We start from the raw sequence: 20,023 nt of genomic DNA, 5'->3' as shown, positions 1-20,023 counted from the left end.
CCAACGATGGGACTACTATGACAGTGCTAATCTTAGTTTTCCTTGGTCAAATGACAGAGAAAGAGATAAGAAGAAGAAAAGAGAAGAGAAAAGAAAGAAAGATAAAAGAGAAGAAAGAAAGAGAGAGAAGATGAAGAGAAGAAGAGAGTAAAGGAAAAGGGAAGAGCGAGAGAGGTGAAAAGAAGGGAATAAAAGAGAGGAGGAAAGAGAAGAAAAAAAAAGAAATAGAGGAGAGGAGAAAGGAGAGGCCAAAGAGGAGGAAGAAGAAAGAGAAGGGAGAAGAGAGAGAACAAAGAAGTAAGAAGAGAGAAAGAAGATATAAGGGAGAAAAGAAACATGGACAGCAATGAGGTTCCATCACTCATGATAAAGGAGGGAGAAAGGGAAGGGAGCATGGACTGCGATGGTCCTGCAGTTCATGATTGAGGAGAGAGAAGAAAGACAGGAGCATGGATGGCGATGGGGTTCTACCTTCCAGGACTGAGGAGAAAGAAAGTTGAAGAAGACATGGATGGCGATGAGGTTCCATCGTCCATGACAGAAGAATGAGAAAGAAGAAGAAAACATGGATCGCGATGGGGTCCCGCCATCCATGACAGATGAGAGAAAAAAGGAAGAAAGCATGGACGGTGGTGAGGTCTCGCCGTCCATGACAAAGGAGAGAGAGAGAGAAGAAGAAGACATGGACGGCGATGTTCCATCGTCCATGACAAAGGAGAGAAAAAGAAGAAGAAAACATGAACGGCGATAGGGTCCCGCCGTCCATGACAGAGGAGAGAAAACATGAAGGAAGCATGGATAGCTATGAGGTTCCACCATTCATGACAGAGGAGAGAGAAGAAAGACAGGAGCATGGACGACAATGGGGTTCCGTCGTCCATGATATAGGAAAGAGAAAAGAGAAGAAAACATGGACGGTGATGAGGTTCCGCCGTCCATGACAGAGGAGAGGGAAAAAAGAAGAAAGCATGGACAACGCTGAGGTCCCGCTGTTCATGACAGAGGAGAGAAAAAAATAAGGAAGCATAGACGGCAATGAGGTCCTGCATCCATGGCAGATGAGAGAGAAAGAAGAAGAAGACATGGATGGCGATGGGGTTCCGACGTTTATGTCCGAGAAGAGAAAAAGAAGAAGAGAACGTGGACGGTGATAAGGTTCAGCCATCCATGACAGAGGAGAGAGAAAGGAGAAGAAAATATGGACAACGATGAGGTTCCGCTGTCCATGACATAGGAGAGATAAAAGAGAAGAAAACATAGACGACAATGAGGTTCGGCCATCCATGACATAAGAGAGAGAAAGGAAAAGAAAACATGGACGGCGGTGAGGTTCTGTCATCCATGACATAGGAGAGAGAAAGGAGAAGAAAACATGGACGACAATGAGGTTCTGCCATCCTTGACATAAGAGAGAGAAAAGAGAAGAAAACATGGACGACGATGACGTTCCACTGTCCATGACATAGGAGAGAGAAAAGAGAAGAAAATATGTAGAGCGATAAGGTTCCGCTGTCCAAGACATAAGAGAGAGACAGGAGAAGAAAACATGGACGGCGATAGGGTTCCTCCATCCATGACAGAGGGAAGGAGACAAGGGAACTTGGACAGAGGCCCGGCCCTCCACTTGGGTTAAGGCCTGGCTCGCTGTGTATATTCCAAGAGATAAAGAGAAGAAAAAGAATGTCATGCCCGACGATGGACACCACAATGCATGACTGGAGAGAAGAGATAAAGGAAAGATCAAAGAGAAAGAAAGACAGAGAGAAGAAAAAGATGAGAGATAAAGAAAGAAGAGAAGGAGAAAAAGAAAGCAGAGGAGCGAGAAGATATGAGGAGAGAGAAAGTTACCTTCATCAAAAGGTACCAGACTTATCTTCTCTCTCCTCTCTCTCTCTCTCGAAGACGTACCCACAATTTCGATGTGAAACTCTCATATTTTATTCATGAGATTGAAAACTGACAGAGGTCCATTTAAATTTAGGTTTACCATGTATTTATAGAATTGGGCCCAAACGTGAGTGGATGCCTAAAATCTAACCTAATTGATGATAATTACAATTTAATTGAATTAAAGAAAAATATAAAAATGAGTACAAAATGACAGTTTTTCCCAACAATACATGGAGTTCCAAAACAGTCCCTACTGCTGCCCTAGAATGTGCATGATCTTCCATGGATGATTTCGAGTTGCTCAGGCACTCGTTTGGCTGAAAGATGATTACTTTCTCGTTGGGCTTGGCATGACGATCAATTTGATATCAACTTCGAGTCACGGATCGTGTTTTTAGGCCACGATCACGCAACTTGAAATTTGTATGAATCTTGGAAACTTCTGATCTATAGTGTGCTTGTTTCTTAATGTTTTTCTTTGATTACTTTGTTGAATCGCACTGAGCATGCTGTCACGATCGCATTGCAACAAACATAGCTCGATTTCATGCCCGAACGAAGATTTCTTTGTCTTGGGTCTGTTGCCGAAATCTTGAAATCCGATGGCCGGAATATACAACACCTTTATTGCCTTCTCACATGAAATATGACGTTCATCATGTGCAGGGTTCGGATCAGACATAGCGCTAAACCACGCACACAATGGAACTGGTCTTGAGTCAATCCGATGCGCATGCACTATGATTTGGCCGCTCGAGCTAGGCATGTCGCTGCTAAATTTTTTGCAACTGTCTTCACGAATCGTCAACTTCTTTCTAGTTATTCTTCCTGCTCGGGCATCGTCATGGGTCGTGTCACATATCAAAACACTCGTCTTGACAAGACGAACACGCACGCAAAGTTTGAGCACTATCCGACTCAGTACGAGTAAGATACGAGTCTTCAAAGTTGTTGCTCGTGACTGTGAGAATCAATCTCCTTTAATGGAGATTGGTGCGAAGAGGCCACACGGGAATAGCGTGCGCCCTGGCCCTTTTTAATGTTTCACCCTTAACTTTATCCTGGAACGTTCGTTTAAGTCGAAACTTGACCTGTAGGGGTTTTCGACCGTGTCGAATCTAATGACGGTGGTCCCACAGCTGTTTGACTTACCGAAAATAGAGTTTTAGTTACGGGGTCTGTTTCAGGGTGTTAGAGACTGATTTTTTCGAAACTATTTCTTCGTCTGCATTATCTTAGACATGTCGGATTACGACAAAACTTGGTAGGTGGCTTTTTGGAGTGCTTAAGAAGATTTAACCTATTCTGGGTAAATTTTGAGACTGTCAGGAATCCCATTGTATGTCGGGACTTTATTGACCGGCTTCTCTTCTATTATGCAGTGGGACCCAAGGTGCTAAAAAATGTGTTCAAACAACAAGTAGGACAACATTTCTGCAATATGCGGTCCCAAGGTATAAAGCATGATGAATGCAAATAGATAGTTCATCTAAAAACAATCGGTCCAAATGTTTTCTTAATAAAATTATTAGTTTTTATTTTTAAAATTTATTTATTTTTTCATATTCATGATCTCCATCTCAAAAAAAGATTTTTAAGACGTGACTTATTTCTACATGGACGGCTAGAAATCGTGTCCAATTTCTTATGGTCCGATCCAATTCCTATCAACATAGAAAACTATTCGTAACTATGGTACACCTCATCGCCCTTGGCAGGATATTTGAATTTCAAAATTTGAAAGGATAAGATTCGAGTACCCTTTAGAATTGTACAGATTCCACTTTCAAGTCTACCTCCTTATGCTTCTCGTAGGTTTATTCAATTTGTCCACATATACCTCAAAGGTATGTTTCATTGAAAAAGTTTATATGGAACCGAATATCTAAATAATCAAATTATAGAACTCACCTCAAAAATTTCACTAGAATAAATTTCAAGTATTGAAATAGTGCATTTTGTAACGTAGTTTTGGACCGTCAATTTTTAAGATTTTTATGTTTTCATATCTATGCTCAATTTTGGAAGTTTTAAATTATATAATTAAATATAAAAATATATTTTAAGGCTATCACAAATATTTTCTATATTAAAACCACATTTTTCGACAATATTTGAAGGTGGGCTTTACTTTGATTGTTTAGAGCCTCGACCCTATACAACCCGCACCTTCAGTTAGCATTCCTATTGACGAGGGAAGTGGCGTATACATCTTTCTTCTCCATTTTCCCTAATCAGGAGCATCCATCCAATTGCCTTTCTTCCATAATCCATATTTTTGGGATTTTCTTCATTCCTGCGGAGTTCATTTGGCTATTTCTAGACATACGAACATCCGATCCATTTACGGCATCCACAATAGTGAATCTATATTCCATACCAATGCTTTTCTAAATCACCTTGGGCCATGTACCCGCCACTGGCCCATGGCAAGTTACTCGTACTCCGCCAAGTCATGCCTCGCGAAAGAAAAGATGAAAAATAAAAGGTTTAAAAATATCTAAAGAAAGCCACAAAACTAAGCTTTAAACAATTAAATTAGATCCCACTTCACAATTTTCATTAGAAGAGGTTGGTTTGATACTTAAATATGCTCAAATTTATTATCTTGACATTAAGATGCTTGGACATAAAAAACAAAAATTGGATTTCAAGTTTAAAATAGTGCATCTTATAACATATTTTTGGACGGTCAATTTTTAAGATTTTCAAATCTTCATAGGTCTGCTTGATCTACACTATTTTTTAAGCTTTAACTATTATAATTAAAGATGAAAATATGTTTTAAGACTATCACAAAGATTTCAAATATTGAAACCACATTTCTCCATACTATTTGAAGGTGCGCTTTACTTTGATTGTTTAGAATCTTGGCTCTATACAAACGGCACCCAAACTAAAATAAATGATAGGAAGCCTTAAAAGAAACAATTTATTTAAGGGCAAGGCCCTAAACAATCAAATTATGAAGCACCTCAAAAATTCACTAGAAGAGATTGTTTTTTATACTCAAGAATCCTCAAATCAATCATCTCGACTTCAAGATGCATGCACATGAAAAAACAAAAAAAATGGATTTCAAATCTTGAAAATAGTGCATTTTCTCTTGCATTTTTTGGATCGTCAATTTTCAAGATTTGCTAGCATTTATAGATCTACTCTATCTACACTATTTTTAAGTTTAATTTTATAATTAAATATAAAAATAAATTTTCAGGCCATCACAAAGATTTTTAGTATTGAAATGAACATCTTTTGTCATACTTTGATTTTTTAGGGCCTCAACTTTATCTAAACCTTAGCAATCATTAAAAGACTATACAAATGAAAAACTCTATTAAAATAGATTATTGAAAATTTAAATTTATACTTTGACTTTTTCAGAGCAATGTAAAAAAGGAAAAAAAAATAAAAAAGTTACAAAATCATCTTATAAATATATTGGTACTTTTCACGTTCTTTTATATTTTTAACATTTTACTCTTGTTTTTTTTTTTTGTTACCTCCAGGAGAATCGGACACCCCAACCCGCCTCGCCAGCAGCAAGGCGCGGCCGAGCAGCTGAAGCAAGAACAGGAGAACTCATCCGAGGCTCGGAGAACTGTTCTACACGGTTAGCTCTCTATATACACGATTTTTAGTTGCGAGCATGTATGTATGCTCCCTCGGGAGCATATGATACATTTACTTCCTCGGGAAAAATACTTATTTTGGAGATTTTTTTATTTTTTGTTTATTTGAAATTTTGCGATCCATGTAACTATAACTAAATGATTATTTTTAAATTAAAAAAAATTAGATTTTGAGTTCTTGAACATCTACATCATTTCCTCCAAAAATTAGATGGCTTGAGTCAATGATTTAAAAATCGCAGAGTCGAACCAGACTCGCTCGGTTCGACTCGGAAATCGGTATAGGCCGTGCAGGTTCCAGCACAAACCGGAAACCGCCTGGTTCCAGAGCAGAACCGCCGATTCCCCCTCCCGGTTCTAGCCTTCACACGTATATACGCGTCACGTGCCACATACACCAATCACACACGTGTGTACATGTGACACGAGCCGTACACACTCCCACACGTGCCACACGTACGGACATGTGTGCACACACCACTCACACACGTGTGTACGCATCACGTGCCACACACACGTATGTACGCGTCACATGCCACACACACCACTCACACACGTGTGTACATGTGACACGAGCCATACACACTCCCACACGTGCCACACGTACGGACACGTGTGGACACACCACTCACACACGTGTGTACATGTGACACGAGCTGTACACACGTGCCACACGTACGGACACGTATGCACCGGCACGTGCACGTGTGAGGGTTCCCCAATGTTTTCACGCGTATACTTTAATTCATATTACATAGGTATTTATATACCAAAGTTGAATACCCATCTTTCGATGTGGGATAATTCTCAAACATCATTAAATGAAAATAAAATATAAATATATTCTATTAATCAGCAAATTATAAACACATGTTGTGAGGTGACGTAGTGGTTATGTCTCTTGCTTCTTCACTTCACCTCCCAAGGTCGACTCCCTTGGCATTGCATTTGCATTTTTGTGTTGATAGTAGGCATTTTTGTGTTGTATAGTAGTTTTTGTTGTGTATATTATTTTCTCTTGCTTCTTCACTTCACCTCCCAAGGTCGAATCTCCCCTTGGGCGTTGCATTTGCATTTTTGTGTTGTATAGTAGCCATTTTTGTGTTGTATAGTATAGTAGGCATTTTTGTGTTGTATAGTAGCTTTTGTTGTGTATATTGTATAAATATTTTTGTAAATAATATAAAAGGCATAAAAAAATGAAAAATAAAAAAGTTAATTTTTTATATAGCAGTTAATTTTTGTTGTATATAGTGGTATAATTATTTTTGTAAATAATATGAAAGGCATAAAAAAAAAAAGTTTATTTTATTTGAAATCTCTATCTTTCTATTAACAATCTCTTTCACTAAATTTATTATAGAAACCTAAAAAAATATATTTTTGCAAGATTGAAATGTTATTTCCAAAATTTGTATGCATTTTATTAATTTTTACATTGATAACTAAATCTTTTATTTTATTGATTAATTTTTACGTTATAAATCATGTAATGTACTATTTTTCTTACAGTTGTCAATAATACATTTTAAATTAGATAATATTATAAAATATTTTTAATTTGTTATTATCTATCTAATAAAATAATTATAAAATATAAACTAATAATTATAATTTCAGTATATAATATTATAATTAGTTAGGTTGTAATAATTTTGGATTATAGTTAGTTAGGTTGTAATAATTTAGGTTTTTTTAGCGGATTAGGGTTTTTCGCCAAAACGAGATTTTAATGGCAATTCTTTCATTGATTTAGTCTATTCTTTATTATAGTCCATGTATAATTATATATTTTATCCATGATAATGTTATGATTTTTTTTTTTATGTGATGCAAATTTAATACTTAAGTTTATACAGGGAAAGAGCATCTCAATATTCACAAATTGACTAAAAAACTGAAAGTTAATAATGTAGTACCTTCATTTCTTATTGGATTCCTAAAAAACAACATTTAAATTGAATTTTAATAATTTTTTCGGATTTGTTTGAAACTTTAATCCGACCGATTCAGCCGATTCCCGATCCGAATCGATGATTCATCGATTCGGATCGGTTTTTGAGATGCCCGATCCTGGTCAACAATCCGCTTTTTAAATCATTGGTGAGATTTTTTTTTTTTTTTTTTTTTGTTTCATTGGGGTTGGTTGCCGGGTTCTAGGGATTACATCCCAAAATTTAGGATCTAAAGATACTCCTAGTGTAAGTTCTGTTTAAGGGGGTAGATGGATAGTATAGTCCGTTTTTTGCCTTTGAAATAATGGATTTTCAGTTTTACCAGCATTTTAACTTCAAACATGTCAATTAAGTTATTTAAAATTTTAAATAGCAATATTTCTGCAAAAAAAAAAAAGTTACCTCTTTAAGATTGGAAATAGAAAAGAGTCATGTTACACAATTGTCTTAATCAAGTAGCTTCCTTGCGTTATTGTTGAGCACGAGAGAGATGAGCTATCCATCGACGAAGGCTCGAGGGGCCAGTTGAGGTAGTTACTTCAATTAACATGAGGTAGTTACTTCAATTAACATGAACTCTAAAAAATTGACATTTGGACACGACACGTCCATACAATATAGAGTCTTTACGTATATGCACATGTTTATATACATATATTGAAATTTATATATATGTCACATATATATTTATATATTCAATAATTCATGCTTTAACATTAGTAAAGCGTCAAAAAAAATATTAATTTAAATTAAAAGCCTAAAAAATATTACTTTGCGAATCAAAATTTTATTCATAAAAAATTTCTTGTAGTCCAATAGAAGTTTGTGTGACAACATTAAAAAAAATCTAAAAGCTATTAATTATTATTAATTTAAGAAGTAATACCCTTATTGTGTAGCCATTAAATAGGACCGTAATGTATTCATCAAAACTCATATGATCACACCACATAAAAATATTTATATTTTTATTCTAAACTACGTTTATTTTCTAAAGTATTTTATTTTTAAAATAAAATATTACTTATTGAAGAATGATATTTCTAAACAAACAAACGCCAAGTTCAAAAACTGAAACATGTTTAGAAAAGTGACATGCCAAGAGACACTCCATGGAAGTGCCCTATGCCTTTCTAGAAGTGTTGACATGTGCGTTCTTGTCCACTAAGTGCGTGCACATATGATCAGACCCTTGGACACGTGTCCATGTTTCACAGAGAGGGATAAGTTGAGCATGATTTAGCAACCTAGAACAAAGTCACTGCACACAATGTCTTTTAATCTTAGATGTTGTGGACATATTAAGATCCCTCATGAGCTTCATAGAATATGTTTGAGAAGTACAAAAATATTTTATAAATATTTTTAGGTGATTTGTGAAAGTTTGGATACATGTGGTGTCAACCATAAGTCCCACCCTAACTAAGGTCAAGTCAGCCATCTACAAGCCACACAAGAGGAAAGAAAGAAGTTAAACACACGCAAGCGTCACACAAGTACAAGCAATAGACAAATATTAGTAGCCCACTTTTATCCAATATAAATTTGCATAGGTATAAAGTAATGGATCTGCCCTTAGGATCTAGGCAAGGGATTTATATAGCCTCCACATACTCACTATATAATGGCCATGAAGGCTTGTACTACATTCACTACCTATCAACCTAGTGTGTTATTTATGTTAGTACTTCTCCACTCCTTCAGTACATGCCCATATGGAGCATTAGGGGGGCGCTCACAAATCCTAATCAACGTGCTCCACAAGTTTTTATTACCCTTGCACGTTAATTCAAACAAGCATGGTCTATTACAACGGTTTTGTACACACTCGGTCAACTGTATGTGCACACACCCATTCTCACATGGTCTACATAAGCACATGCCACGTCTGCTCGAGCTGCCCACGATCTAACCAACCAAGCCTCTACCTAATTTGGCCTTAGCCATCCTTCTGCTACTTCTTGCCCACGGTCTTACAAAAAAGGTCTTTAGCTACCATCCCAAATGTGCATGTGTCTTGCATCAATACCACACTAGCCTTGCATCTTGCTTAGTCAAGACTATGGGGTTCTCTTAAGTTTCGGCTTAGTGGTAGATATATAAGTTTGAGTGTTCAAATCCTTGAAACTAGTCCCAAGAAAAACAAAAATAAAGCTAGCCTACCCTTTTTTGTCTCGTAAATTTTGGCTTCTGACAATATCAGTTTGGGTGAGGAAGGTCAAGGGTTAAATCCTTGAAGTCTGTCACAAAAGAACCAAACAAAGCTAACTTACCTTACTTTTGTCTCTTAAGTTTTCGCTTAGTGGTAGACATATGAGTTTGGGTGGGAGATGTCAAGAGTTCAAATCCTTGAAGCATGTCCTTAGAAAACTAAAAAAACCTAGCTTACTTTTATTACTACACAAAAAGGACTAAGGGGTACACAAAAAGGACTAAGGGGTTTTACTTGTTAGGTTTATGTGGTCATTAAAGGCGTTATGAGAGTTTGTAACTAATATCTTGATATAATGGAATATAAAGGAGTGTGGTCCTTTGTGAGCAATGATAGGCAAATGTTATTTGTCGGTACTCTGACTTGGCTTGATGTGTTAGACTAGTCGAGTTGAAAATTCCAAGTTACCTCGGCATGAAATTGAATTAATGAGGGTTTGATGGGCCACCTCTTGATAGGGTCGGAATTGCCCAGATGTGTGAGCTGAAGATCTGTGTGACCCTTGTGTGCGATGGTTTCCTCTAGAGACGAGGGTCAAAGCCTCATCACTGAACCATCACACGACATATACATATGATAGTTGTAATGGGAAAGCAAACTATCATTGAGGGTGAAGCGTATACATGTATGGGAGATTAACCTTATTCATCGTAGAGTCGTGATTGCATCAGGTCTATGTGATCATGGTTCGTCTCTAGGGGCGAACCTAAAGTCCATAGACTACGATTGTGCCCCCTTTTCTATTGTTTGACTTTGATGGCCTAATCATAAACCCCTGCGATAGTCTATGGGTCATATGAACCACTGAATCAATTTGAGAAAGCAAGTGTAGATTACAGTCCACAGTAGAAAAGTGGAGTGCTCCAGCATTATTATAATTACTAGACCTTGTTGGATCCAATTCCTATTAAAATTATTTAATTTTAATTATTTTGATATTAAATGATTTTTAGATCAATTATTTGAATTTTTATGAGTATTTAGATATTTTATGCTTGGAAAATAGATATTCAATTTACAATATTCTAATATTTAGAGGAAAATAAAGTTTATTTCCATATTTCTAAAAAATATTCTATAAATTTTATAAAAGCTTTAATATTTGTTGGGGGCCATGGGGTCCCACCAAGACCACCCTGATGATGTGTGTGTGGCCCCCATAAGGGCCCCATAGGTTGCACGCCCCACATAGAGGGCGCTCTTTCCATTTTGTTTTGCCTTGTTAAACAAAGTTACCAAATTGCTTTTAAATCATAATGCTTGATCTAAGGATTGGATGGTTCAGATCTCTTAGCCCTAATCAATAATATTGATTAAATCTGCATAACGATAACTAACTCTAGCCTATGAAAAATTTATAAATAGAGATCCCCTCTCCCCATAATCTTTATACGTCTCGCTTCTCTTTCTACTCTCTCTCTAGAAGGGTGGCACGCCACCCTTAGGGCTTCTCTCTCTCTCTAAGATCTTCTCTCTCTCATAATATCTTAAAGGGGCACACCCCACCTAGGCTTATGAAGGGGGGCCATGCCTATAGCCTAAAGCATTAAGGCCCTAGTACTTAGCCCATAGTAGTTCCATATGGTTTCAAGTTTTGTAGGGTTTAGCATTAAGCTTTTCCCACACTTGGTAGATCTGATATAGAACATTGATCCATGTATCATTAGAGGAAAAAACCCGGCGTGAAGCATACTAAGCCCAGTTAAGATAATCTCTGGCATTTTCGTTTTATGCTTTGTTTTGATCTTTTATTCCCATAACTATTATGTGTTTCATGATCCCAATATCAACTTTATGCAATTTTATTTGTGCAATAAAAGTATTGCTAAAGTTGCAATAAGTGATAGTCATTAGGATTTTTAGTGTTTTTGTTGTTTCTTATTATGTATTTGCATATCGATAAGCAATCTGATTGGTGAAAATAAAGAAAAGATAAAAAAATTTTACTCAATATACACTTGCCTAGGTTATATAGTCCAATTTTCATCACCATCCTCCTATAGGTTTGTCGGACTACAAACCGGCTTACCAAGAGAGAACCAACTTCGGTAAAGTCGCACAAATCCACTCAATACTTGCAAGTCTAATATTTGTTCCGCCGCGGGGAACACTACCTTGCTTAAACTGAAGATTTGATAAATGATTGGAGGGCATTTTCCCTTAAAACAAATAGGATAGAATCTTATTCCAGAGACAAAATAGCTGCGGATAGAATTAGATAAGTTGAAAACTCAAAGGTGGTGTTTGATAAACTTTCATTGCAGTGTCTTGGGAATCACCCCTACTGTTGACTTCCTGGATTCTGAAATCGCAAGTGAAAAATAATAAGGTGAAAGCTAGAAACCCTGTTTGATCAATTGTGGTGCTAGTAATTTCACCTATTTAGGAATGTGAAAGCTGGAAACTGCATGTGATACTGTTTATTGTGTATTTCATGGATATGACATGCGCAATGTAGTTTTTAAAACAAATTTTATAATTAAATAAGGTCTCTTCTATTCAGCCAACGTATTACCAAAAATGCAAATAGATTAAAAAAATATCAATATTTATATAAATATTGAAGAATATTGTCATCAAGTCCATCTTCATCTAATGCTCTCTCTCTACACCCACATGTTACCTGAAAACTCAAGTATCAGTGACATTTGGGCATGAGGCAATTTAAATATATCCAATGTATAAAAGTCCTCTGCCCATTTTTTCTTTAAATATTTATTCAAGCCAAAAAAATGAGAAAGAAAACATATATCATTTATTTGACAAATAGATATTTAAAAGTTTGAAAGCTAACCATTCAATATTGCCGCTACACCAATATATTACAAAAATGATAAGTTTGTATTTTTTGAAATAATAACATGAAAGCAATCACTTGAACAAAAAGATAATCAGTGTATGCATGTATGCATACACTAATGATTCAGCGTTGTCGATATTGTCCCCACATTTCTGCCATAATTTGCACCTTCAATTGTACTCCAACATTATGGGCAGACCTACTCTGAGAGTTTAGATCCTCAAGTTAATCTTCTTCTACTTCGTCTTCATCTGATTGAGCTCTATCACGCAACTCGAGATCTCTCCTCACCTCGCTAAGAACTTGGCATTGAAATGCTCTCTCTAGATTAGAGCTCTGTGCTGGCCTCATTCGGATATAATTGTGCAACCACACCAACAATTGTATCATGGCATGAAAAAATATAACAGATACCACGGAAATAGGGACATACTTCATAAACAACATCCAGTGGGCAATTGAAACAAATGAATAAACGTTTTGTTTAACCAAACTAGAATTTAAGACATTTCAACTTTTTACTTGCAATATTTCGAATATTAACAATCTGATCAATAAATGTTGAACTGTAAGCCAATTCATTAGGGGAAAAGAAACAATAATAAGAAAAAACATCTTAAGCTTCATAAGACGGCAATCTGTCATAAATTTATATATGGCTGAACATGAAGCCTCTCATTGTCCTAGTAAGAAATTGAACTATCTAACATGGTTCGAAACTCAAAATTTGACTTGGACTTGATGAGAGGCCTAATGAGTATGGGGGGGAAAACAATAGCAAGACATAAACATCTTAATCTTCATAAGATGGCAATCTTTCATAACGTCACATAGGGCTGAACATGAAGCCTCGCATTGTCCTAGTAAGAAATTGAACTATCAGGGTTCGAAACTCAAAAATTGACTTGGACTTGATGAGAACCCTAATGAGTTACAAGTGACTGGACTAAAAAATCATCCCAATTACCCCTTATATGTTGTAAATGAAAAGAAAAAACTATAACATTATACGTTCTATCTGCATAAATTCATAAAACATTACCTACAGCAACAAATACAAATGCTCTGACCAGATCAAAATAGCTAAAAAAGAGAACAATAATACTCTTGTCCAATAAAACAATCGACACAAACCAAACAAGTAAACATTTGTGATGGTCAGTCGATTGGCAATGTTCAAGTCTCAAATATATTCAACTTCTAGGATACAACTATCATATTGAAAAGAATTGAAATTGGGATAAAACAACTATCACATTGAAAAAAAAAAATGTAATTAAATAAGGATCCTTCCATTCATCCAACATATTACCAAAAATGTAAATAAATTAAAAAAATACCAATATTTATATAAATATTGAAGAATATTGTCATCAAGTCCATCCCCATCGCACATAAATATTGAAGAATATTGAAACCATATTGCCACAGATTTCTTATTGTTGACATGCATTTTGTGCATCAAACAATACAAACTCAAAATAATTAGTTAATCATGAATCTAGATTTACAACACATAAAAATCATAAAATAAAGCTATTGCAGTTCCTAAGAACTCGTAGACAATGAAAAAAAATCACTGATTTGGGGTTTATCAGCCAAATTAGCAGCAAAAAAAAAAAACTCATTGATTTGGGATTTAACATATAAAATAGCATCAAAAAGAAAAATTGCGTTATTGCAATCATTTGACGTTTAACATCATAAAAAACAGTAAAAAAAATTAAAAACTCACTGATTTGGGGGTGAGCCAAAATAGAAGCAAAACAAAAAAAACCTCATTGATTTGGGGTTTATCATATAAATTCGTCGGGGAAAAAAATACATTATTGCAGTCATTTGGGGTTTAACATCATAAAAACAATAAATAAAATAATTAAAAACACTGATTTGGGGTTTATCAATGAGTTTACTCAAATATTTGGAGGTTATCAGCACAAATAGCAACAAAGGAAAAAAAACAAAAAAAAGTTATTGATTTGGGGTTTATTAGTGTGTGAACTCACTAATTTGGGGTTTATCAGTAAGATAACTCACTATTTGTGGTTTATGAGCCAAAATAAAAGAAAACAAAACAACTCATTGATTTGGGGCTTATTATAAAAAATCGCAACAACGAAAAAATTGATAGAGCTAAATCAAATGAAGATTTAACATAAAAACAATAAAAAGCTCACTGATTTGGGGTATTCCTCTCTGAGGGTATTCTTTTGTGAGGTATTCGTCTTTGATGGTATTTTTCTCTAGAGGGTTTGCAGAAGGTAGCTCAATGAGACTGATTTTTGTAGAGAAAGGGCCTCACGGGTTCACGTCTTCCCTATAGGGTTGTAGAGGGTAGCACAAAATTGCTGTTATAGAGAAAGGACTTCTTCACGTCTTCTCTATAAGGTTGCAGAGGACTGCATAGAGTGGTTGAAAAAGGGCTTCCGGGGTTAGGATTGCAGAGGGCAAAGTGCTTTTGTAGAGAATCTCACGGGTTCACATGGGCTTCCCGCATGATTATTCATTTAGCAAAAACTGTTTTGCATCCTCTCTCTATGCGCAACGACTTTGTAAATGAATGTGGAAAAATAGGTATTCCAACTTTTTCGAGTTATATTGCTATCAAACAGGAGAAACTTGTGGTCGTAAGTGATCGATTTTTACCTTTTACACAGGTATCAAACTTAGCCAAAGTTTTTATTTTATTAACAGTTACAAAACTCTTGCATTCTTTTCCTTCCAGCGAAGAAAAAGACCGACCTATCACTTGATATGAAAGGACCCTCGGGACAACCACTTCACCCTTTTGTTTAAAAACAAAAAAAAATCATAAAAATAATTTCCATCCACATCCATGGGTTGAAAGATCTGAATGACCGTCACTCACTTCCCCTCCTGCCATTTGGCGGACGTGGAAAGCACAATTTCTACTTGACAAAGTTGGACGGACGGAGTCCACGCGGGAAGGGAAAGAATGATAATATCATATACTCCCGTGGGAGAAATACTGCTTATTTAACCCACTTAGAATTTGGGGATGCAATCTTTTAAATGCATAGATCAACCTTAACAAAAATTGGATGTAATCTTTCAAATAGCACCGTTTGCGAATGTGAAAAATTAATGTCTAGAGATTGAATGGAGACCATCCACTTTTTAAATGGTAAGATCTAAAAAAACTCAAATTTTTTCTTTTTTTTAGAATAATCATCTAGTGAATCTAGTGAGAAAGAGCATATTATACTTGCTAATAATAATAATAATAATAATTATAATGAGAAATCCCTAGTGTATTCTTAGAAGGGTAGAGGGGATACTTTCTATATTTCTCGTATTGTATAGATGTTACATACTTCCCCTATCCTGCCTTTCAATTTAAATCAAGTGAGCCACTGATCATTTGATCCAGTATCCTGCCTTTCAATTTAAATCAAGTGAGCCACTGATCATTTGATCCAGATTTGACGTCTTATAGTATTTTATTTTTAATTTTTTCTCTGCAAATCATATGTATATAAAAATTGGTACACACCATCATCTCAATAGATACACTTAAAAAAATACTACAAAAACTATTTTCAATAAAATAAAATAAAATAACCAGAATGCCCTAAAACTTTGAGGGGGTATTTTGGTTATTTTATTTGGGGGCAAATATATTTTTATATATTTTGCAGTTGCGTGTCTAAGAGAAGAGTGAACGTCCAAAATTTGATATCAAAATGTTTTGTAGAAAAAAAAAAAAAAACAGTATAGAGTCATGGTATTGTAATTGGGACCATCTAAGTGAGATCGAATATATATTAGGGAAGTATAAAAAACGATAGAGAAATGGGTTTGGTTGTGAAAAGACGAAAAGAAGCGAAATCATCGCACGTGAGGAAAGATAGAAAAGAAGGCAAGTGGGCGGCGCCACTCCTTCACAAAACACAAGAAGAAGAAGCAAATCGACAGCAACCCCCACAATAAAACCATCTCTTTTTATCAATGCGTTTCCTTTCATTTATCTATTTTCATATATCATTATATAAAATACTCATTATTCATTCCTTAATCATATATGTTTTTCCTATAAACCATCATCATATATTTCCTTTTCCCTTCTTGTCCCGATCGATCCGTCAGCGCACAACCATACATCGCCCAAAATACAATCATCCAGCCGTTCATACCAGAATCACACATTTCAAACCCACCCCCAAACCTTATAAACCCCAAAATTACCCCCAACAATGGATCAAATTCCTGAGCCCAGTTTCAGGTTCTCCTTCACCACTGAGCAACAGACTCGGCGAGTTTGCCGATCCGCTGTATGAACTCGGGAGGGAGCTTCGGGAGCGGCCTTCGTGGCTTGGCGAGTCTGAAATCGAACCCTAAAGCCTCTGAGACCTCTTGGGAGCTCCACCCTGCTCTCCTCAACGAGTCAGAGAGCCCATCTGCTTTCAGAAGGAGCCCCTCCAAAACCGCTTGGCCGTCCACCAAAACCACCTCCGCTTCTTCCATTGCACATGACGAAACTGCCATTACCTCCTCTATGTCCCTTTCTTCCCAACCACCGCTTCTCAAAACCGCTGACAATTGCTCCAAATAGCCCTTAACCCACTCCGGCAAATGGCGATTTTCCGTCAGCAAATGGTGATTCCTCGGCGACCTAGAGAGGTCTTTGTCAACTTGGGATGAGGAAAACAAACTTTCCGGCGATTCTGTTGCCGGAATCCTTCGCTTGTCCACAAGGTCTGACCAAAACTCGATCCACCTGGGGGTCCTTGGGGCAACACCCTTCTCATCGCACCATGATTTTCTCCTGCAACGACTATCCAGGCTTCTCCTGGATGCCTCCTCTCTCTGTGAGCTCGCTGATTTTTGACGCCAAAGACTTGCTGGAAAGCCGCCATCACTAGGTGGAAGACCGCCAGTGCCCGATAAAAAGCCAGTAGCGAAACCGGATTCTCGATCGAAGAAGTCGGCGAGGTCAAGGCCACAGAAAAAAGAGAGATTCTTGTTGACAAAGAGAACAGGGTTTCCTGCCAGACAGGGGTTACAGGGAATGTAACAATGGCCAAAGAGGGGGACAAGTAGAGGGACCTTTTTCAGGGCAAGCCTTGCGATTTTGACCGCCTGTTCGGGATCGGAGGGCCGAGAACCCCATGATTTGGACCAGAACTTGCCTTGGGCGACCTGGTAGGAGATGCCCGCGACGGGTAGGTTGAGGGCCATACGCAGCTGATGGGCCCCGCCGGATCGCCAGTCAGGGAAGCCAGGGCCGACTGGGAGGCCCTCGCGCAGGATGCCCCTGAGGTCAGGAGGGAAGGTGAAGCCGAACTCGGCCTCGATGCGAGTGAATTCATCATCCGAAAGGCCCCTGTGGACGGTAACTCCCGAGTTTCGGAGGTGAGAGAGGGCTTTGTACGCGAGCGAAGAGAATGACAAGAGGCCGCTGCCACCATTGCGGGACGCCGAGTAGTGGTTATTGCCGCTGTTGATGTTGGGATTGTTGGCGCGCGCGGAGAGGCGTTTGAGGCCGGCGACATGGGCCTGCGAGAGAGGTGTCATCCTTCGCTCCACGTCCACCATTGGAACCCTAACGACTCTCTCTCTTCTCTGAGGGTTTCGTCGAGTTCTAGAGTGACAGGAGAGAGTATCTGAATATATCAGAGAGGAGAGAATGAGAAGATGACTGCAATTCTTGTTGAATTTGTTAGAGAGAGAAAGAGAGATAAGAAGATTGGCAGGCAATCACTCAATCTCGTCATGGCAGAATCCTAACACTGCTTCTGCGACATCTAAGTTATAGAGATCCAAAGGATGAATTTATTTGTGTGAAGAGAAAGGAAAGAGATGCAGGGGGGATGGAATTTGTGCGCTGAGAGAAGGCGAAGAGAGTGAGGGAAAGCATTTATAGTAGAGTGGAGGTGAGCGGGGACGGCGCCGATCGTAACTGGGCCGGAGGGTGGGTCCGGGCGCCTGACCCACCTCAGATCTGCTTCGAACCCTTACCTTTCTTTTAAATGTCAACTACTCACCGCTCCACTCTCATTTTTTACAGGCTCCTTGTATTTGGCTTTTTTAACTTTGGGAAGCATCTGGGTCTGGGCCCATTTGTTTGGCCTCGTATTCTCAACGTCTCGGAGACGGGGTTAGTTTTGGAGGGGGGACAAAACATAATGAATATGAGTGAAAAGCGCGTTGTCTAGTTTAGAAAAGAATATTGTTAAAATCAAGAATTTACTGCATTTGTGTAAGAAATATTTGTGCTCATTTCCCTTTATGTCAATTTTTTTAAAAAATTTATTTGTACCCTGCGCTCATTACCCCATTTTTCATCATTCTTTCAAAATTCCGCTTTGTCCCATGTACTTACTTCCCCCACTTTGGATTTTCAAAGTCCGCAATCCATTGGCTTTAGATGTTGAAGGCTCAATGTGAGAATGCCCTTACTGCAAACCTTCATGATCCGGTGGGCAAGTATTTTCATCTAGAAGGCAAGTATTTTCATCAAGAATTTTGTTGTAACTGATAACCTTAAAGGCCCAAATTGGGGCATAAAATAAATAGAAAAAAAAAGAAAAAAAAGGAATTGGATGCATTTTAAAGAGATATTTAGAGGGAAATGTTGGGTTTGGTGATAGCCAAAATCACAATACTCATATATTTTTTTAAAAAAATTGAGGGTATTATTGTAAAAAAAAGAAAGATGATTTTTTTTAAAAAAACAAGAAAGTGATATCCATTAAAAAAGAGTCAATGAAAACATAATAACTATCATTTGAAGGTTCACCCTTTTGGAGATTATGGGAAGGGCTCTCCAAGATGGAGATAGGTCTCCAAGGGAGAGACATGACTTCCGAGAGAGAGGCGGTATTCTTATGAGTTTTGAGTTAACAAGGCTTCCACTTCTAGAGAGTGAAAATCTCTCGATTGTTCTCAAGGTACTCTTGCTGATAGCCATATAGCAGTGGGAAAAATGTTGATCAACGGTTTTACTCGATCGAGAGAGTGGGTTTAGAAGGGAAGATCAGTGAGGGTTTTTTATTGATTTTTAGAGATATGTATTATCTCTTGTAACCCAAAATTGTAATATTCATTGTAATAGTGGATTTATACTTATCGATGCCATAGATATCCCCTACGAGGTGAGCCACATAAATCATGTGTTGTGGTGGTGTACTTTCTTATATTTTCTTTATTTCTAGTACTCGATTTATAGTTGTATCCATCTAAATTATATTTCGCCAATCATGTACATGATCTTGAGTGGGATCTCGATATTTGAGATTCCCAATTCCGCTCAAGCTAAAAGATTCTGAGAACCCTACAGGAAATGAAATTGAATTCTCTTGGCTAGATCTCAATTTGTTATACATTCCAAAATAACCATGGGTACTTTTTCTTTTGTTTTTCCAATGCCTTCATCTTCACTAGGATGTTTAATCTCATTTTGCAAGTGGAGTCCAAAAGGATCCATTCTCCATGATTTTATTTTAGCAATTTCTAGATGGGTTGTAGCCAACAGGCAAGGGGAAGTATTTGGAGGAAACAGCTGCCTTGAGCC

The 20,023-nt window shown here is 37.3% G+C and overlaps 1 protein-coding gene and 1 long non-coding RNA gene across 2 annotated transcripts; both read right to left on the bottom strand.

Moving 5' to 3' along the window:
• Window positions 1–12,422: 12,422 nt before the first annotated feature.
• Window positions 12,423–15,221, bottom strand: LOC110008034 (uncharacterized). The gene is made up of 2 exons (XR_002282477.2): window positions 14,667–15,221; window positions 12,423–12,830 (listed from the first exon to the last, which is right to left on the bottom strand). It is a non-coding gene; the product is annotated as an uncharacterized LOC110008034 (long non-coding RNA).
• A 1,228-nt stretch (window positions 15,222–16,449) lies between these two features.
• On the bottom strand, window positions 16,450–19,042 carry LOC18421331 (uncharacterized). The gene has a single exon (XM_006826151.4). It carries the CDS (start codon window positions 18,043–18,045, stop codon window positions 16,741–16,743), a length of 1,305 nt encoding a protein of 434 aa, XP_006826214.1. The 5' UTR covers window positions 18,046–19,042; the 3' UTR covers window positions 16,450–16,740.
• Window positions 19,043–20,023: the final 981 nt, after the last annotated feature.

The sequence above is a fragment of the Amborella trichopoda genome, chromosome 4, assembly GCF_054954075.1.
Source record: "Amborella trichopoda isolate Santa Cruz 75 chromosome 4, AtrichopodaSantaCruz75HAP2 v2.0, whole genome shotgun sequence".
NCBI classification, from domain to species: Eukaryota; Viridiplantae; Streptophyta; class Magnoliopsida; order Amborellales; family Amborellaceae; genus Amborella; species Amborella trichopoda.
The sequence above is the reverse complement of the archived record's forward strand: the minus strand, read 5'-3'. Positions and strand labels throughout refer to the sequence as shown.

What these genes read in the sequence shown, in the direction of transcription:
- LOC18421331 (XM_006826151.4), bottom strand. Translation starts at nt 18,045, where the DNA reads ATGGTGGACGTGGAGCGAAGGATGACACCTCTCTCGCAGGCCCATGTC.